Source organism: Scophthalmus maximus, chromosome 19 (assembly GCF_022379125.1).
Source record: "Scophthalmus maximus strain ysfricsl-2021 chromosome 19, ASM2237912v1, whole genome shotgun sequence".
Lineage (NCBI taxonomy): Eukaryota > Metazoa > Chordata > Actinopteri > Pleuronectiformes > Scophthalmidae > Scophthalmus > Scophthalmus maximus.
The window spans coordinates 8,685,691-8,704,875 of NC_061533.1; the positions used below are offsets into that span (position 1 = coordinate 8,685,691).

Below are 19,185 nucleotides of genomic sequence, written 5' to 3' on the forward strand. Positions count from 1 at the left end.
TTAATAGATTTATTAATGGTTTATTATTATTATTTTTTTTTAAATGACTGTGTTTAAAAAAAATTGACACGGAAAATATATACAAGGGATTTCTCATTTTTCACAAAATAGTAAAACAGAAAAAAAAAGTTTGGACACTGCGAATTTGACTCCATCATCATGACGACTATAGCGTCTTCATTGTGGAGATACTTCCAGGTCGCCGCGGCGCAACATCGCCCTCTACTGCCCCGGACGTCGAATGACATGTCTGCCTTTGTCACCGACAACCAGGCGAGTCTCAGACAGTCGATCCGTCCGGTCCGCCCGTGGCGCTCGTTAGCCAGTCAGTCAGTCAGCCAGCCAGCAACAAGCCAACCGCCTGAATGTAGATCCGCATGGGCTACTACTACTCCTTCTCTCCGAATAACCCAGCGGAACCATAAGTCACGGATCCCAGGATGGTGTTAGTGCATGTCGGATATCTGGTTCTACCCGTATTCGGCTCAGTAAGAAACAGAGGTACGGTATTATTATTCATAATCGCCCCCCCCCCCCCCCAAAGAACAATGTTGCCCTGTTTATCTTAATATGCACTGCAGCTGTTGGCTAAGCTAGTCGGGGCTTAGCCGCGGGGGTTAGCTCGCGTTAGCTAGCTTAAAAAAAAAAAAATTGACGGTCGAACTGTGCCGCGAGCGCGACACGGCGCGAGCGCGTGCTCGTTTCACGGTAATGTCAAAGCCGTCGAGTGATGTCGTGTATTCGCCTGTAATCGCGCTCAATTAATCGACAAAAAAAAACCAACAACAAAAAAAACCCAACAACGCCGCCGCTGAAGATGAACTAACTGGCTGCTCGGCTCCGGCTACGACCTGGAGCGGAAACGTCGCTCACAAAGGAGTCCACGCGCACGGGGCGTGCGGGCAACACCACATCGCCCCGCACAGACCAGCAGGGTTTAAACCCGAGGTCCACTTTTATTTAGGATGTTTATTATGCACACTACGATGCATTGTTAACCCCCCCACCACCCCGGGGTGATATTCTGTATTTGCACTGCAAAAAAAAAAAAAATACCGCAAAATAGACGTAGCCCCTCCAGCCAGCCAGTCAGCTCATCTGTGCATGGATGATGTCATTTGAAGATCATCTGCTTCTGCTATCGCTCTCCTCCTGCTGCTGCTGCTGCTGCTGCCGCTGCTCCACCGCGTTTTCACTAATTATGATCCGCGTCAATTGGCCGGCGGACTGATCGACACGCGGCCGATCGACTCCCCCCGAGCCACCAAAAGGCATCGGTCGCCTCTTCCCCTTTCTTTAATCTGCGATCAGCAATTCAGCAGCTGTTTTGTTTGAAGCTGACGAATTGATTGCACAGACACACACACAGAAAAGAAAAGAAAAGAGAGCCGAATGTGCGGTCACAGTTGAAACAATGACAGAGCTACAGTGTAACATTAATTTCGTAACAGTGGCATCAGTGATTTCATTGTGCTTTTATTTCTGTTCTTATTTCCCTGTTTCATAGTATGGAGGCTGGCTCTACATTCTGCATTTATCAGATCTTTGTCGTCCCCCCCATTGTGTAGCTAATGATCATCTGCTGCTGTGTGGTGTGGCGTGGCCTCTGCCTGTTCTCTGCATTTAGCTGTATTGTGAATCCCTTCTTCATTTCCTCTTTCCATCAGAAGACGACATTGGTATTAAAAAAAAAGAAAAAGAAAAAAGCACACCCCCCCTCTCCTCCTCCTCCCGAGATGTATTCAGCCATAGACTTTCCATGTTGAGCTACAACAACAGCTAACACCTAGAACAGAGCACCTTTTTTTGTCTTTTTTCCTGTCAAGTTGCTGTAGCACTGAGTTAACATTTTTAGCTTCTTCTTTTCTTTTTTTTTTTAGATGTCAGTTGAATGTCATTGTGTACCTTCCCATCCAGTCTTGATAGACAACATGCTGTAAATTCCTGTAAAGTGGATACATTTTGCATGATCTCAAACACTGCACTGCATTCTTGAACACCAGAATTCGGCTCATCTTTCCTTCTCTTCACACAAGGTGCAATGTACGTGATAAAAAAAAAAGAGACCTATGATTGAGAGACAAAAAAAAGCATGCCAATTGGAACCACATGCGTGCCATTTTTTATTAATGTGTAACATTACAGCAAACGCTGTAACATGATCACTTGAGAGTGACTTAAGGTACACTGCACCTGCGCACAACAACCTGCCATAACTGTCTCCATTTTTGTGTAATCCTTTTTGTTCCCTTTGCAAATTTCAGGCTTTCGAATCACACTGAATTGTCAGGGCCGTTTGCCATTTAACGGGCAAATGAACCTAACTCTATAAGTAATCAAAACATGCTCACTGGTGGTTCATCACTTACCTATTTTTCCCCACTAACATACGGCCAAAATGCTATCCATTTCACAGGGATGCCTATTTTCCTGCACTGCTAAAGAGATCCTCTATTAGTAATAACGTCTTTATTGTTTGGTTGTGGTCTCTCTTTACCTTTTGTTCTGGTAATAGTACTTTCAATGCATGGTCACATTTATGATTCATAATTTTTGTTTTTTGTTTTTCTACATTGACTAGTGAAAATCCAATGTAATCTTTCTGTAGTAAAGATGTACCCTGCTGTACTGGAATCATGTGCTGTAGCAAACACGTCTGCTCATTGGATGCTGCTTTTGTTCTTTTTAACCCTATATGGAGCATGGTGGGCCTTGCCTTCAGTCTATGTTGTTTATTTTTGTTGCATGGAATTATACTATTATTACAAAACCAACAAAAGAAAACACAAATTCCACATATACTAATATTTTTCAATAAAGAATATAGTGTTTTTCCTAACCTTCAGTGTGCTTCTTGCTGATTTCCATTTATTGTCCTCCCACTCCCTTGTCCCTACCTGCCCCCCTCTCCACCCCACACCCCCACCCCCACCCACCCACCTCCCCTCCTGCTGTGACAAAGATAGACGATTTCCACGCTTCCTCCATCACAGGGCCTGAATGAGTCTATCTGCTGTCATTCATGGTGATCGTTTTCACTGAGATGCTTGAAAACGCAGTGTGCTACTTAAAATCTAGACTTGAGCCTTTGACCCCACAGCGGCAAGGTCATCTGTTGTCTGCTCGGCTACACTGGCGACCTCATAAGCTGAAAAAAAATACTGCTGGAAAAATCATACCGCTTATCTTTACCAGGGTGTGTTTTTAAAAATCATACTGCCTTTCTCAAGCTTACTCCTAGTAAATGCAATGTAGACTTTGCCTATTTCCTCATGATTTTCTGAAAGATTTCCACTGTTTACATCAGGATTCGTTATGTATTTTACACTGTCAAAGCAGATTAAACTAAATCTGTGCAGGGGATTTTTTTTCATCTCCTGCAAGAACGTCACAATTTTAATCTCTAAACTGGCAGGTTTCTGTAAAATTCACTGGTTCAGATTCTGCCAAATGGACATAACAGAGTGCAGTAACGTTGACTCCTGTTCCACTGCGAGTCTACTGTGGCTTCTTTTGGCCACGGTTTCCTCAAAGGTTTCTAATCAAAGCTACATTTGTTACTGCAGTGTCAGTCCTTCCATAATCAAAAAAAAGGGGTATTTTTCGGCCAAAGCACAGTATTAATACCATATTGCACCACAGCACAAGCTACCCTGTCTTATTCTCCCTGTTGAGTCTTGACAGCAGTCTGTTTGGCACAGTTGCCAAATAGCTGTGGTTGGAGAGAGTAAAAAAAGCATTCAAGCTATTTCCTCTCGACTCTTGAATGTTCTTATGGGAGAGGGACTTGTAGAGCTTTACTGTATGTGTAAGGCACAAAGAGACAGGAGTAAAGGGGAAGGACCCATAATGATGTGAATTTCTTTTTCTGGTTTAATTTGTCAAGAAAGAGGAAATTGTTCTTAACGGTTGTATAGAACAGTTTAATGTAACATATATCCCGCAGACAGCCCAGGTACTAAAGGTTTACCTGCGTGAGTGCACTGACCCGCTGTCGGCGGCAGAATGTACAAGAACTGAGCTGCGTTGAAGACCATACAATGGTCGATTTCATCTGCTCTGATCCGGTGCGCTTGTCTGTGAATCAGAAGACCAGGAGTCAATCCCGAGGTCGGAAATTCAGTTACAGAAACGAAAAGCTCACGTTCTGTGCGCAGGACCGAAAATGGTTGTCATGTTCATGGTACTTGTGGTAACCATCATTTTCCCACCCCCACAGAAGTGTTTTTCACCCTAGGTAAGAGGTAGGGCTTCATTAACATGCTATATCACACACACTGACACCACATTTCACCCACAATTAATTCCAGCTCATCCCTCCCCTCGGGTGCTTGACAACTTCTCCTTATCCTCCGCAGGATCCCATTTCAACCGGCAACAGCAGCAACAGCAGCAGCAGCACAGCCATGCTACCTCTTGCCGGCACTTCCAGTTAGGTCCTCAGGCGCCGCTGCCCATGGACTTCCCCATGCCCCACCCAGGGCAGCCACAGTCAGGCATGAACCCCCACATGGCCCCTCCAGGCCACCAGCATGGCCCGCCGCTCCACCCACCCCTCAATACCCTTCCTACTCCCCAGTTCCAGGACATCCCCGCCCCTCCCTTCCTACCTCAGGCATTACACCAGCAATACCTCCTCCAGCAGCAGATACTCGAGGCCCAGCACCGACACATCCTGCCACCCTCAAGGTATCCACACAGGTTTGCAGGGAAATGTACAGGTTCATGGTTCAAGCGCATTGTCAGCGTGGCATCATATTTTACTGCTTTATCTGTTTCCTGGAGCCCAGGATGTTTTCAAATGCTTGGTTATTTGTCTCGGTAGACGCACCCAAGAGAGAGTTCCTCACCAGCCCCACAGATTGCGGCCTGGCTACGAGTTTGCTCCCCCGCTCCATGTCCCCCCTCAGCCTGTGGTGCAGCAGCCCCGCTACCTGGCTGAGGGCACAGACTGGTAAGCAATATACCTCTATTTATACAGAATTTTGTGCTGCGGAGGCCAGCGGCTTTCCTTATTTGTAAGAAAAGCCTGTTACCATGATATAACTAATTTCATACTACTGATTTAAATTTATTTTGCATTGGCTTTTACGCACCATCACCTTGCTGTCACATATTGAATGGGTTTAATACCAAGTTGTAAAAGACACTGAAACTGGTAATTAACACAGTGCTAAACAAATTCTTTTCAAATTCTTTTGAAATATTAGTCTGATTTTAGTCCACAATCTTTCCATGTACCACAAAACACATGCAGAAGTTTCCCTGCAGTAAAAATACCCCCCGTGGGGAATTACTGGTCTGAGTAATAATGTGATTATGAAGGGCGTCTGCGCTGTGTAGAAATCCACAGCTTACAAAAGACAATTTGCCAGAATCACAGTAAATAATGACTTTGCGATCGACTGACTTGTTAACCGTTTCCGTCCAGGGATCTAAGTGTAGATGCTGGACTGCCGCCCCACCAGTACCACATCCATCCACTGCCACAGCACTATCAGCACTACTTGACCTCTCCTAGGATGCACCACTTCCCTAGAAACAATGCCTCAACACAAGTGGTGAGCCAAACTCTTCCTTTGTACAATCAATCATGCTTGTCTCGGTTAACCCCCAATCTCGATACCCAGCAACAGGGGATGACCTGTGTTCCTGTGTGTGTGTGTTTGTGTGTGTGCTTTTTCATTTCTTGATTACTGCTGCAGTGCTGACACTAGCTTCTTTTATCTGTCATCTCCCAGGTTGTCCATGAGATCAGAAACTACCCATATCCCCAGCTGCACTTGCTGGCTCTGCAGAGTCTCAACCCCTCCCGCCACGCGTCTGCTGTTAGAGAGAGCTACGAGGTTTGTGCCTCCACTTCCTCCCTCTGTCCGTCTCTCCCTCTCTTTAGCAGACACACCAGTCTACACTAATTCATCATCGCTCTCTTTGTGACCAATGTGCTGGACAGGCTTGAGTGTGTAACTGATTGTCTTGTTTCCAGTTACTCTGCGTTCCAGATGCCTCAAATGGTCCAGCTGTCTTCAATCCTATGACATTCGTTTTCATTTGAACAAGATGCAATTATTTTCTCAGAGGCGCTTTCCTGTTCCAATTTTATCATGTCAATATATTCCCTATATACCCGGCATTTGCATATATTTTTGCATTTGAATGCTGTTTATCGCGGGTATTTCCAAACATGCATTTCCTCCTATATTCAGCCCGAATAAAAAAACAAAACCTTTTTTCCCCTTTGTAGGAGCTTCTGCAGCTGGAGGACAGACTGGGCAGTGTCAACCGAGGAGCGGTGCAAACTACCATAGAGAGATTCACTTTCCCCCATAAGTACAAAAAGGTACAATAGTTTCTTGCTGTAATACCTTCTCACTGAGAGGTAGATCGGTGTGATGTGGAGTGGCACAGAAGAAGCGTTGGGCAAGGAAATAAGTTAAACCAAAAGAAAGACAGGAATGTGAAAGGTCAGCACTGGGTCGAGAGGATCAAAGAGTGAGGACGAGGATGGGAAGGGGGTCTCACAGTAGTTCAAAGGTCAAACTAATTTCCATTAGCAGATTAGCGAGACCGGTTTGCAGTGTGCACAATACTAGGCGAAGGATGACTCATCCAGCTGTCTGCAGATATGTGCGTGGAATGAATTTTAAAAACCCGCCGGCACTGAATATGACCCAAATTCCCTGGGAGGAGTGTCAGATCATTTAGTCCAATGCGAGTGAGAAGAAGTTATTGAGTCTTTTGCATTTGATATCTATATTTTTCTCTCTCTTTCTTTGAGAAGCATGATTAGGTGACTCCTTTCCCCCCTTGGATGACTCAGAGCCACCGATGGCATAAACATAACACGCAGCTGCGCGACACGCTGTAATAACAGAAGTCTGTTTCGCTTGTCTCGCTGCAGAGAATACCCCAGGACCTGAAGATGTGTCTGGATGATGAGGAGCTGGACACAGATGAGAAGTGCACCATCTGTCTGTCGATGCTGGAGGACGGAGAGGATGTCAGGTACAACAACGGCGTTTGTCTTTTGCTTTTTCAATGGCAAGAAAAAAGCTGGTTATCCAAATGTGAGCGTTAAGATCGGTACAGATAATTTGTCTTCTCCTTTGGGATTTTAGTTCACACAACGCTAGTGACACGGCTCTGTGTCAGCCTGTCCACCACTTTGGTTCTGCAACTGTTAAATTGATCGCTAAGTTATTCATGATCCTCCCAACATACTGCGACTGACTTTGGTTATCCTATAATCTTTTGATTTTTGTGAAATGTCTTGAAAACTATTGAATGGATAACCATGAATTTCCAACACAAGGTTTTTTTTTGTGAAATGTCCTGACAACTTTTTGATGGACTGCTGTGAAATGTTTGTTGGTAATCAATAGACTGTCCTCCTCAGGCCCTCTTGCCTGTGAGTTTTTGAGTCTGTGAGTTTCACTTCATCTTTTCCTAAAGCGTTAGCTTCGGAATGGATTCACTGCCATAGAGTCTAAGCAGTTTTTAACCCTAAAATGGTGCTGCCGAGTAAGTTCAAAGCATCAGCACCATCAATCCTATCCAGGATTTCTTCCAGCAACTCTTTATGAAAACTCTCCCTGAGGTCAACATTCACATTTCACAAATCTCATGATGCGTATCCACTGTTGTGACCCGTCTAAATGCCAAAGTGAAAGAGCAACTTATATTAATTTCTGTGAAAGAAAAATGTTTTTTTTTTCTTTCCGGGGTTGGGTGTTTCCAGTCTTGTGATATTTGTAGAGTCTGCATAAGGAAAGCTACATCTGTAATCATTCTAATCTAAGCTTGTAGAAGATGTTGTTTATGCAACCTGTTATGTTGGGAATACATAAACTTTTTCAGCAGCATTCATCAATAATACTTTTATTGATTTATTGGTTTTAATCCTCTGAATCAAAGTCAGATAATAAAGCCAAATGTATGAAGAGCATGTCTCCACTATCAATATGGTCTAAAAACTGGGAAATTTGGACAGTTTTACCTCCATTTTTAACCTCCAATTTAAAGTTGCATGTTTCATTTGGACATTTATTTTCTTATTGGTTGAAAAAACAACAACTTTTGACTTCTAAAGGACCTCAGGTGCAGGCCACAGGGTTGGTGAAGGACTCATGTCGACACTTGCACTGTTTTATAAATACAAACATGTTCCCAAAGGACCAACTAGTAATATGTTGATATAAGATTTATGAAGTCTGTGTTAAACAGCCTACAAAAATGCTCGTTCTATCTGTGTTGTTAAGTCCAAATAGCATTTTTAGCAGCAGTCTGTTTCCCCGCAGATAAAATCAAATGTGAGCTGTGAAGTGAAATGTGATCACAAGAGGTCACTTGAGACGCATTCTGATGCCAAATGTGAACCACAGACGGACAACAGGGTCTAATCTTGACACAACCTGGATACTTAACACGACAGGACCCATTAAATCACATGCACAATCAACAATTTCAAGGCTTCAACTCAGTCTAACGAAGCAGTAACCTTTTTTTTGTTTTTTTCATTTTGGCTTAAATCACATTATGCAATTTAATTTCTTTCTGTTATTGTACTCTGGTTGCTTAATGTGCTTTATACATAAACTTGACTTGAGTAACCAGTGACATGCAGTTTTTTGGGTTCAGTTAGGTTTTTATTTTTAAGACAAAATATTTATAAAATACAACATATCAGACTTATTTCCATGTCACTCGTGTTCACAGGCTACGGACATTTGTGATCACGGACATGGCACTCGATGTCTGACTGTCTGTCTTTTTAGAAAGGGGCTAAAATTGAACATTAATATCAAAGAGCAAAAAAAATCTTTGCAGTTTTTTTCCCTCAATTAATTGATTGTTTGGTCTGTGAAATTTCAGATCCCAGAAGCTTAATAATTGTAGCAGCTCACACTTTCTCAGTTTCCCTCATGATTAGTGCCAAACTAATGAGGCCTTCACATCTAAATACCATCTAATGTGTATGAAATTATGAGGAACGTTTCCAGGCGATTAGCTGTGAAATACAGGACCCATAAAATAAAGCGTCGCTGGGCTGCTTTGAAATGTTAATGAAGTACATTCATTTTAAAGTCTTAACCACGTGTCCTCACCTCTGTGTCGGCAGGAGATTACCCTGCATGCACCTCTTCCACCAGGCGTGTGTGGACCAGTGGCTGGCCACCAGCAGGAAGTGCCCCATCTGCAGAGTGGACATTGAGACCCAGCTGACCCCCGACAGTTGATAGCTCCTGTCGATCTCCTGCAGCTTTGGATCTGGTCTTGTTAATTCTCCATCGCCCTCCTCCTGTCTAGGGGGGGAAGCTCTGCCAAACATCCCTCTTCCCCTCTGCGTCACTCAGTGAGCCTGCCTTCTGAGACGGCTGCGACAGAGGGATCAACAAAGCACACTCACCTACAACACAACGAGGGACCGGGGCGTTGATGCACAGATTTGTGGCCGGACTGAAGGTTGGTCGAATGGACTTTGCTGGATGTGAAAGGAAGCAGTGGACACGTATGGACAGATGTGCTGAGGCTTCACACGCTTCTGTCAGATTGTGTACCCTGCATACATCCACAGAGAGAGAGAGAGAGAGAGGACACTCTGACTACCAACCTCCCCAGCTCAGTGTGGTGTATTAAGGCCATTTCTCTGCCACAACATCTAAACCCTGACCCCCCCCCAGGCCTGTGAAAAATCCTTTAAGCTGCACTCTGCCCAAGCCCTCAGCACATCTGTACAGAACATTATCAAATGATTAGCATGAGGTTGTTTGGTGTGAACTCTTGTAGCTGAATGCTTGTGGTGTAATGGAGTATAGTACTGAAATAAGTATTTACAGAGTAACAGTGTTGTGTAGCAAGCAAAAGCCTTTTTGAGAAAAATGTTTGTCCAAAATAAAACCCACAGAGAGGGTGTGTTAAATCATAGGCAACGGGAGAAAGAGCTAGTTGTGTAAAAAAGGCCAAAAATCCCTCTTTCTTGTCGAACATGGTTTTGGATTTACGGTCAGTAGACGCCGTCGGAGTTTGATGCTGAACCCGCTGACTGCAGGCATGGCTTCCAGTGATCTGTGTAGGTGTCGTAGTCGGGCCTCTATAATCTAGAGCAGAGGCCTCGGATGTGCATGCTGTATGGCAGGCTTGGGCTGTGTCGTTAATATTGTGGAGCAGTAGAAACAGGGACTGTGTCTGTGCATGTGAAAGCGTATACTATGACTCTTGGCGATCCCACTCATTCATAGAGGACAAGAATGCACCCCCGATATACCCCACCCTCCCCACACCCCACTCCCCTCCCTACACCCCACTCATTCCCGAGTTCGACCAAAGTTGCCCTTGGACACCGATCTCGGACAGATGTGGCGTTTCTCTCCTGGTGTTTGTGATCGGGATTCAAAGAGCTGCTCAGTCGGAATCCGTGTCTAACAGCAACTCCTCTGTGTCGCCTCACTCATGGCATGATCGTGATCGTGAGAGGCCGGCATGGGCTCGAGGATGCAGTGCCTGAGTCTTGCCATCAGAGTGATGGTGGAATCTGACACTTGTATCACCTATTACCAGAACCTTATTGCCTATCGAACAAGCACATGTGATTTCTATATACGGTGAATTGCCTCTGTTGTGTATCGGCTCCTCTCATTTCAATCTAAGTTGCTCCCGCTGTTTGATTCAAAAAGACTGTCTGGTGTTACAGGGAAAAATAACAAACTAGTTTGCCTGTGATATGTGCTAGAATGTGTATGATTGTCCCCACAACCCCTCTCTCCCATGGTAGTAGTGTGCGGTATTGCTAGAACAACTGTGATAACGTTCAGTGATATAAGCCGTTTTCTCTATATATCATGCATGAACCATGTCGGCATAGTTCACTTGAAGGAGGGTGAAAGGGAGAAAAAGCCATCCATTTGAAAAATACCAAACAATTGTTCTTAACATTAGTTTTATTTCAATTGTCTTTTTTTTCTCTCTGACATTTTTTTTTTCTCTTATGAATTTTGTGTGTATTTGTTTTTGCTCACATGCCAATCTGGACATGGTACTAATATGCCGAGTCCCTGTCCGTTTTTAACCATAGTGAAGAAAAAGCTGCATTGCTGCAAAAACATATTTATTGTTGTTATAATGTAGCTTGTGTTTTGTAAATGCACTATAATATGGAGTTGCCTGATTTTTTGGTTTGGTGATGTGGGTTATTCTTGTCCTAGATTTTGTGTTTCTTATCAGTTTCAAGTATTTTCATGCTTCCTTGTGTATTATTGGAGGGTGACTTGACTGTTTGTGTTGCTTTTTTTTCTTTCCTTTTCGTATGAAAACCTCCATCCAAAAAACTACAGATGGATGAAAATGGAGGTTCGCTAGTTCACATAGAATGCTGTGATTAAAGATGCCTTAAGTATTTAACAATCATTATTTATTACTAACTGTAGCTAGCTAGCTATTGTGGTGGAATATTTAATGTCTCTATCTCATAACTTTGCAATTTAATCAATATATTTATTTAAAATAACACAAAATATAAAAAAAAAAGAATACCTCATTATGCATTGGTCGGTGGGGATGCTTCTTGCATGCCGTCTGTGTTTTCTTTTTCAAAGGAGAAAAAAAAGAAAATTGTCAAAAAATTGACCGGGGGTGTTGCCCAACACATTTTCTAGCCAGCACGGTGCTGTTGATCAAGATTACATTCCATTCATGTCATCTCTTGATTTTCTTTTTAATTTTTTCCCCTCCGATTGTGTCGATCCCCTGCTTTGATCCAAAGCGGATGACGGGGTACGACTCCTTTTCGTCTCAGTGTGGCTCCACGACTTGGCTCGCTTTTCTCGTACGACAGCGCGTTGTTTCCCATAATCAGTCATCATTTTAACATTTCACAATTTTCTGTTGTTTTACCACGAGCACATTCATGACACTCGATCATATCTGGATCTCAGTTCAGTGCTTATTATTTACGGAACCCACGTAACGAGCTGTATTATTTGTTCTTACGTATTGCTGGCAGTTGCTTTGTGTGGGACTTTTTGGAAGTACGTAACATGCTAACTTGAGCCATTGATCTTATTGAGCAAACTCCTGGTGTACTGTGGTTATACAATATAGATAGCGTGTTTTACACCTGGGTATAATAAGCTAACTACGTTTTCGGTGTGCATTTTCTTATTAATACTAATCCCGCAAATTATTATAACATGTATTGGATTGGATTGAAGCTGGCTGACCTAACTATTATTCTTATTTCATTTCGTGCTCTCACTGGCCTTACCCCACGCCCTCCACAGTGTACCCCCATAACTCCAGCGCTAACTGGACAGTAGCCATAGTATTAACTCAAGCTGATGAACCGGAATGAACAGTAGAACTTAAAGCACAAGCTTTTTAATGCATGTCCTTCTCAGGTTTTCCTATGTGTATGTGGGAGTAGCTCTGTAGATGTGTTTAATATGATGCTGTACCTTCTTGAATATTTCAGATGTTTCTTTGCTGCTGAAAAAAAAAAAGTCGATTATTAACCTGCCAGTGAAAAAGGGAAGTGGCCATCTTTGTACAACACACTGCTGTTTTGCTGTAACCGCGCAATGTTTTATGATCTTGAGTATTTTATAGAAAAGTAGAAAGTATGTATCAATAATATGAAAGCAATAGCTAAATCATAATGAAGAATAACATGATCAGTGAATATTGTGGAAAATCTTTAGATTCACTCTGGGTGGATTTTGTACTGTATTTATTACTAATGATGATGCAAAAAGTTGCATAGCTTAACCCAAACTGTTCTGTCTCTTTTTTATTTATTGTCTTGTATATGATCTTTTTGTATGTGTTTTTCAAATAAACCGCCTAAAATGCTGAGAACTAATCTAGTTTGTGGTTTTATCTGCCATCTTGTTGTAATCATTTATTTTGAAAATACTCTGCTGAAGCAAGTGAAGTTGTTGAGGTGAATGAAGTGAGTTGTTCGGGCTCTAGTGATTGACAATAAGCAGAGTGCAAATAAAAAGCAAAACAAAGAGCAGAGAAAGAACAAAGAAGAGACTCAATGTTTAATTTTTGAAGTTGTACAAGATAAGGTAGCAAATGGCCTTTTCTGAAGTTGGAAGAGGGACAACCGAAACAGTTGGCACAGACTTTAAAAAAAACAACGGCGTTGTCCTTTAAAAGTTGACAAAGAGTAAAATTCAGGTCTTTTCCGTTTCAATCTTTTTCCTCACAAAGCTCATCTGCTGTAAAAAAAAAAAAAAATAACCCTCCACAAGTGACAGTTCGTCCACCTGCTAGTATCTGGGGTAGAGCACTCGCTGAACCTGCCCGTCGGCCTTTTGAGTGTCGAGCCACTTTCCACACTGGAAGATGGTTGTGACGGAGTTGGCTGTGTTGGTCACCTCCACACACTCTAAATACCACCCGCTGTTGGACTGCCCGTTGTCGTGCTCCACCTTGACCCTCAGCAGCTCCCCGAGGTCCAGCATGTCCAGGACGAAGCGGTCCGTTCGCCCTCGCTCAAACAGGTTGCGGAACTTCTGCCGCAGGTGGCGCTTGCCCGAGTCCCCGTTGACGCCGTAGATGGTGATGAAGACGTTGGCGTCGGTGCCGGCTCCTTTGACGTCCCCGGTGATGACGATGATCTCGTACTTGACAGGAACCAGGTTGCGGACTTTACTCGCAAAGCTCTCCATGGACTTGTAGCACTCAAATGTCAGGAAGTGGTCCTTTTTGGCTGCCAGGGGGATTTGGGCATCACACTGGAAGAAATATCTGACCCGGGGGGGGGGGGGGGAAGGTTTGGAGTCACATCAACACAACAGGATTATGAATGTGATACGTTAATGACCGAATGGAGGGCCGCTTACTTGTTTCCCAGCTCCTTTTCTGTCACCACCACCTCCATGACGTGCCAGAAAGCTCCCGTCTTCACCTTTTTGCCGTCTTTGGTGATGTGGCCGAGGCAGATGCCAGCGATCTCACCCACGTGCTTGGACGAGAACTCAAATGTGTCAGTGGCGCCGCTGTGAAAAGGGCCACAACAACAGCAAAAAACCTGTTTCAGCCGCGAGCAGAGTTTGATCCCGAACTGTGAACGGGCAAAAATGCACTGGTCTGCTAGAGAACTTTTTGTGCGTCTCATGGGATCGGCTCTCCCGAGAGCAGAGGCTCGGAGAACATACAGCGAAGCTACAGGATAAAAGAGGGTGGAAAAACAAAACACGTGAAAGGGAGGAGATTACGTAAGGCGACATGACGGGGTTTTACAGTGAGCCGAGGGCACCAAGACTCTCTCTGAAGACCTACCATAAGAACTTCTTTTTCTTATTCTCGAGAACAAACTCCTTGGAACGTGCCTTTCTCCCCTCCAACGCGATCCAGGCGTTTTCCGTGGTGGAGGCGTCGTCTGTGTTCGCAGTTGTTGTGGCAATTTCATATTCTGCGGGAATGCAGAGAACACAGTCACAGTATAATTACTCCACATCTGGCAATTAGCTACGAGTCGCTCGTCCCCGTCAATTAGAGAGCTTATAATTATGGCCACAGACTTCCATTTTTTTACTCACTGGTTTTGTCACTGAGGTCTATAGAGTCGTTGTTGGCACAGGCCAGCTCTCTCATGATCTGCCCATCGTCTTCACCTTTGGCCAACCAGCGGTCGCAGGGGAACCTGAAGGTCTGGTCCATGGCCTCGTCTTTCACGTCAATGTACTCGAGGTGCCAACCGGGAGCGGGGCCTGTTTACAGCAGGAGCCCAACAGAGCCCACTGTGGTTTTATTTAAAGCAATCATCTGACTTTTCCTGTTTCACAATGTGAAAATATGCAGAACAGCCCCTGTGCATCACAGCTACCAAATACAGTAAATCAAGTATTCCTTTAATGACAGAGAACAGTATGCATGTTTGTTTGTTTTTAAAAACAGGGTATATTTCATTTGGTATCTAACTTTGTAAAGGGGGTACGGGCATTTTTTTTATGTATCATAGACTTATGTAATACAATACTTTTTATAGGGCCATACTGTATGAAAGTATGAAAAATGTCCCTACCTATTTTCCTACTTTTCCATGTATTATAAGTTATTCTACTCACAGTGGAAGCTGCTTGTAGTGATCAGTTGCCATGATCACCTAAATATCTAATAATTTAAAAAGCTTGGGACAGAAAAATGCAAATTAAATAATTGCAGACTTTTGGAAATAAAAAAATTCTACAAAGCAAATTCCCTTTGCATATGAAAAATTGTTCCAGCTGGTCTTAGACATATAAATCACTCTTATCCAACTGAGATAAGCTGTAAAAAGTTTTTCGACAAAATCCAGCGCTGCTTTACTCCTCACCTTTGTTGTCGTGCCACACTCGGACCTTGGACAGTTCACCCAGACTGAGCACGTCAGGGAATCGGAACACGTCCTTCATTTTACGCTCAAACTTGTTCCTGTTGGTGCCCTCCTTCAGAGGCAGCGTCCCGGTGTCGCCGTACTCCCCGAACACAATCACAAACACGTTGGCATCAGTGCCGGCACCTAAAACATCGAGGGGCATTTTACAGATCTAAAGGGATGACATCTGAAGCTGGACAGACAATTAACAGCACAGGAAAACAGATACACTAAATAATGCTTCTGGTTTTTGAATAACTGGATATTTTATTATATACAGTTATTGTTTTTGAATAACTGGATACTTTTTACGGCTGAAAATTATTTTAAAAAACCCCAAGGTAACTAAAATCACATTCAGCTGGTGATGGGGGCTCACAAGTCGACATTCATTCATTTTAAGGGGGTCACAAGCTATAAGGGTTATGGACCAGATTTATGAATGAAAATAAAAACAATTTTCTCAATTCAGTAAACGCGTTATTGTGTAATCAACAGCTGCCATGTTTATCATATATAATTAAAGTAAAAATGCCAAATTTAAATCAAATAAACCGCGATTTTTTATTAAGTCTCTCTGATGGCTTTGAATAACAGTTGTTATAATTTGTATGCAATCAATGAATCGGCCAATTATTTTCTTGAATAGATGGATGAAAAGATATTCAGTTGTATATGGCAAAGAAAAACATAGAAAATGACTTAAACAATTGTGTTGTTATCAAATTCATTTCTGTCAATTGACAAATGAATGAATCGAGTTGCAGCTCTAATCTCAAATTAATACATTTTTTTAAACACTTGTGTGACTCACCTCCTACGTCACTGGTCTGCGCTTGGATGATGTAGGTGGTTTTCTCCACCATCTCCTCCTCGTCCACCACAGCTGCCAGCTCACACACCTTCGTCCTCTTGGGCCCTTTGGTCTTTGACAGCCAGTTCTCGTAGGTAAACAGATACACCTCCTCTGTGGTCAGGTTCCGCATCAGGATCTGAAAGCATTCAATTGAGTCTTTAAGGCTGCATTAATTGAGCTAGATATCGAATTGCTATACTGCTTTAAATAGCCAACTTTAAATGAATACATTGAAAGACAAGCCTGTATCTGAGGCCTAACAAGACGTAACTCTACCAATCATAATCAAAAATGTATCTTGCTTCTACTTTAACAGAATCAGAAAAAAATGTAGCTGGGTATTTTGAGCTCTGAATTAATTATTTGTTTAGTCTTTTTATCATTTTTATCTTGAAATCAGGAGTTGAAGTTGAGTGCAATTTAACTTGCATAATTAACAGAATTTAGTATCTTGCTAATGAAATATGTTACCAGTGTTACACTATATTCTGTGATCTTGATAGGAATTTCAACTAAATATTGCCATTGGAAAAAAGTTTTTTTCGTTTGTACATGTTATTATTCTATATGTTATTATTCTATACACTTTATCATAAAATATAATCCAAATGGTGCCTGAATAGAGAGACGCCCAAACAGTGTTACCCTGTCAAGAAACCAGTCAGGACGACTCCCGCTGCCATCAATCCGAACTCTGATCTTTTTCAGAGGAGCGATGTCATCTATCTCTAGGTTGAATGTGTCTTCTTGGCCTCTTTCAAACCTAAACGGGAACAATATATACTGTAAAAAAAATAAATTCATTTGAAAGTATGGGATAGTAGCCTTAAAGAAATAGGTCTGGAAAATTAGAAAGCAAATTAGCATATTTCTTAAAATGTCTCACAATTCCTTTCCTGAAAAGTGATTGGAGGACTGACCTGTCCTCATTTTTTGGCAGGAGCATTTCCTCTGTGCTCCCGTTGGCTCCGAACACAGTCAGGAAAATGTTGGTGTCAGTCCCTGCATACTGAGTGTCACCTGTGTCAACTGTGGCGGAATAAATAACCTACAATATCCAGTAAATAATAAAGATATAGGAGAGACAGGTTGCGTTTTTCATATAGCAAATAAAATGACAGATTTCCCCAATCTCATGTTGTAGGCGCAGTGTGACTCACTTTGCGGATAATGTTGATCGTGCTGGAGTCCAACACATTGAACAGTCTGGCAGTCAGACCATCTCCCCTGTCTTTAGCCAGCCAGCACTTACATGGAAAGATGTACTTGATACCTTTGGTTGGCACGGCAACCGACAGCTCATTCACCAACCAGCAGCTCTCTGGTGTGACACCGTTATGGCCGAGCTGAGGAAGAGACGGAGGGAGGAAGGAGAGGAGGGAGAGAAAGAGGGAGGGGGGGGGGGGGGGGGGGGGGGGGGGGGGGGGGGGGGAGGTAGAACAGGGATTTCACACATATCATTTGATTCAGTTTGATCTTCGTACCAGAAGGCACTGCTGGAATTAATTATGCGAGAATGGCCGCATTCAAATATTAAACATCAGTGCTTCTGAGGAGATGAGGTTCCACAGATTCAGCAACAGGGACGGATCCCAGGTTCTCACTTCCACCCTCTTGATCTCTCCTACGTCGGTTCCGTAACACACAAAGTGGTCCATGGTGCCGGCTGCGAAGGACTGCTTTCCCTCCGGCAGGTCCAGCCATAGTCGCTCCGTCTCAGTCTCGCCGGGGCCGATGATGATGACATAGACCCTGGCTGTGGTGCTGCCATCCCGGTCCACCCCCGTGGACACGGTGAAGTGATAGGGAATGACTGTGCAACAGACAAGAAATTAGACTTTTTTCTTCTTCTGTTGAAATTAAAATAGTAGATCGACATTTTGTGAAATGTGAATTTAAGGGTTCTATATTAACAATCTACCTCATGGTTTGAAGCGCATGAAGCAAGTGCATTCTGGGGGTTACATTTAATAAACCAATCAAACTGCCATTTCTCATTCCCCTTAAAGCCAGATGCGCTTGCACCAGGTGGTAATCTGGTAATCTATCACTTCTTTGCAGAGAAAATAAGCTTTTACTTCGCACGCAAGCCTATCATCTGTGTGGAGTAAAAGCAGAATGTACACGAGATGTGCCCTTGTCTCTAGACTTTGTGCTAAGCTAAAGTAACCTGCCGCCGGCTATAACTCCGTTTTTTTACTGTGCAGACGTGAGAGAGGTATAGAATTTCTCAACTCACTCTCTGAACAATTTCAGTCATCGAACTAATAACCTAAAGTTTTGAATGGTTGCACTTTTACTTTTAAAGTTTTGCATTCAGGGCTTTTTGGAATCTGGTTCCTCTGGTTACTGCAAGAGAACACATGCACTGTTCTCACACAGTCAAAACTAAGGAGACCACACACTCAGTCTCTACATTGAAAAACATGAAGAACAGTTCTGTGGCCTTACTTGGACCCTCTTCCACCACTGCCACCTTTTTCTTCTTTTTCTTCTTGTTGGCATTTCTGTCCAGCCCCAGTTTGGCCTGAGCCATCTTCTTGGACGTTGGATCAGTGCTTCTTTCACCTTCGTAGCCCTACACCAGACAAATCAGCAACAGCGGCTAATACAAAAGCAAAGACAAAGAGCCTATTTCCATAGCACTCTGAAGGAAAAAAATGCCTGAGAAACATAGTGGTCATGACGACAAAACCAAGAGATGAATGGAAAAAGTGTTGCTCATCGCTCAGACCAAAGGAAACAGCACAGCATTCAAACTCTTGATTCAACAACATCAACTGAAAAATGTAAGCAGAATTTGGTATCTTACCTCAATGCATTTGGGAGATTGAAGAAATTCAGAGATTTTGAAAAAAGGCATATGGAACGTTGACTAAATCTATTTTGGCTGTGTTGCAGATTAGGTATTTTTGAAGCAGCATATAGAAATAAAAACCGATGACACTCGACTTTCACACCGCATACA

General features: G+C 43.0%; 2 protein-coding genes across 4 annotated transcripts; one reads left to right on the forward strand and one right to left on the reverse strand.

Moving 5' to 3' along the window:
* The first annotated feature begins 174 nt into the window (after nucleotides 1–174).
* Nucleotides 175–12,849, forward strand: rnf165b (ring finger protein 165b). 3 transcript variants are annotated; one of them, XM_035639426.2, is made up of 9 exons: nucleotides 175–501; nucleotides 1,508–4,237; nucleotides 4,359–4,689; nucleotides 4,826–4,954; nucleotides 5,432–5,561; nucleotides 5,742–5,846; nucleotides 6,245–6,340; nucleotides 6,902–7,005; nucleotides 9,119–12,849. In XM_035639426.2, exons 3-9 carry the CDS (start codon nucleotides 4,457–4,459, stop codon nucleotides 9,234–9,236), a joined length of 915 nt encoding a protein of 304 aa, XP_035495319.1. In that variant the 5' UTR covers nucleotides 175–501; nucleotides 1,508–4,237; nucleotides 4,359–4,456; the 3' UTR covers nucleotides 9,237–12,849. The 3 variants fall into 3 exon arrangements, with proteins under 3 accessions (XP_035495319.1, XP_035495320.1, XP_035495317.1); XM_035639427.2 differs by having other exon boundaries at nucleotides 1,668–4,237; XM_035639424.2 differs by lacking the exon at nucleotides 1,508–4,237.
* Nucleotides 12,850–13,039: 190 nt separating this feature from the next.
* On the reverse strand, nucleotides 13,040–18,895 carry LOC118313973 (lipoxygenase homology domain-containing protein 1). Its single transcript, XM_035639993.2, has 11 exons — nucleotides 18,669–18,895; nucleotides 17,822–18,030; nucleotides 17,378–17,563; nucleotides 17,138–17,265; nucleotides 16,863–16,980; nucleotides 16,176–16,353; nucleotides 15,320–15,505; nucleotides 14,544–14,714; nucleotides 14,284–14,416; nucleotides 13,845–14,000; nucleotides 13,040–13,749 (listed from the first exon to the last, which is right to left on the reverse strand). The coding sequence occupies exons 1-11, from the start codon at nucleotides 18,751–18,753 to the stop codon at nucleotides 13,269–13,271; spliced, it is 2,031 nt and encodes a 676-aa protein (XP_035495886.1). The 5' UTR covers nucleotides 18,754–18,895; the 3' UTR covers nucleotides 13,040–13,268.
* Between the last annotated feature and the right edge of the window lie 290 nt (nucleotides 18,896–19,185).

Excerpts from the sequence above, each read along its gene's own strand:
- rnf165b (XM_035639424.2), top strand. The coding sequence starts at position 441 with ATGGTGTTAGTGCATGTCGGATATCTGGTTCTACCCGTATTCGGCTCA. Across the intron at positions 5,562-5,741 it reads ACAATGCCTCAACACAAGTG|GTTGTCCATGAGATCAGAAA; the intron begins GTGAGCCAAACT and ends GTCATCTCCCAG. Across the intron at positions 6,341-6,901 it reads TCCCCCATAAGTACAAAAAG|AGAATACCCCAGGACCTGAA; the intron begins GTACAATAGTTT and ends GTCTCGCTGCAG.
- LOC118313973 (XM_035639993.2), bottom strand. The coding sequence starts at position 18,753 with ATGGCTCAGGCCAAACTGGGGCTGGACAGAAATGCCAACAAGAAGAAA. Across the intron at positions 17,266-17,377 it reads CGATCAACATTATCCGCAAA|GTTATTTATTCCGCCACAGT; the intron begins GTGAGTCACACT and ends TGGATATTGTAG. Across the intron at positions 15,506-16,175 it reads GCAGACCAGTGACGTAGGAG|GTGCCGGCACTGATGCCAAC; the intron begins GTGAGTCACACA and ends TCGATGTTTTAG.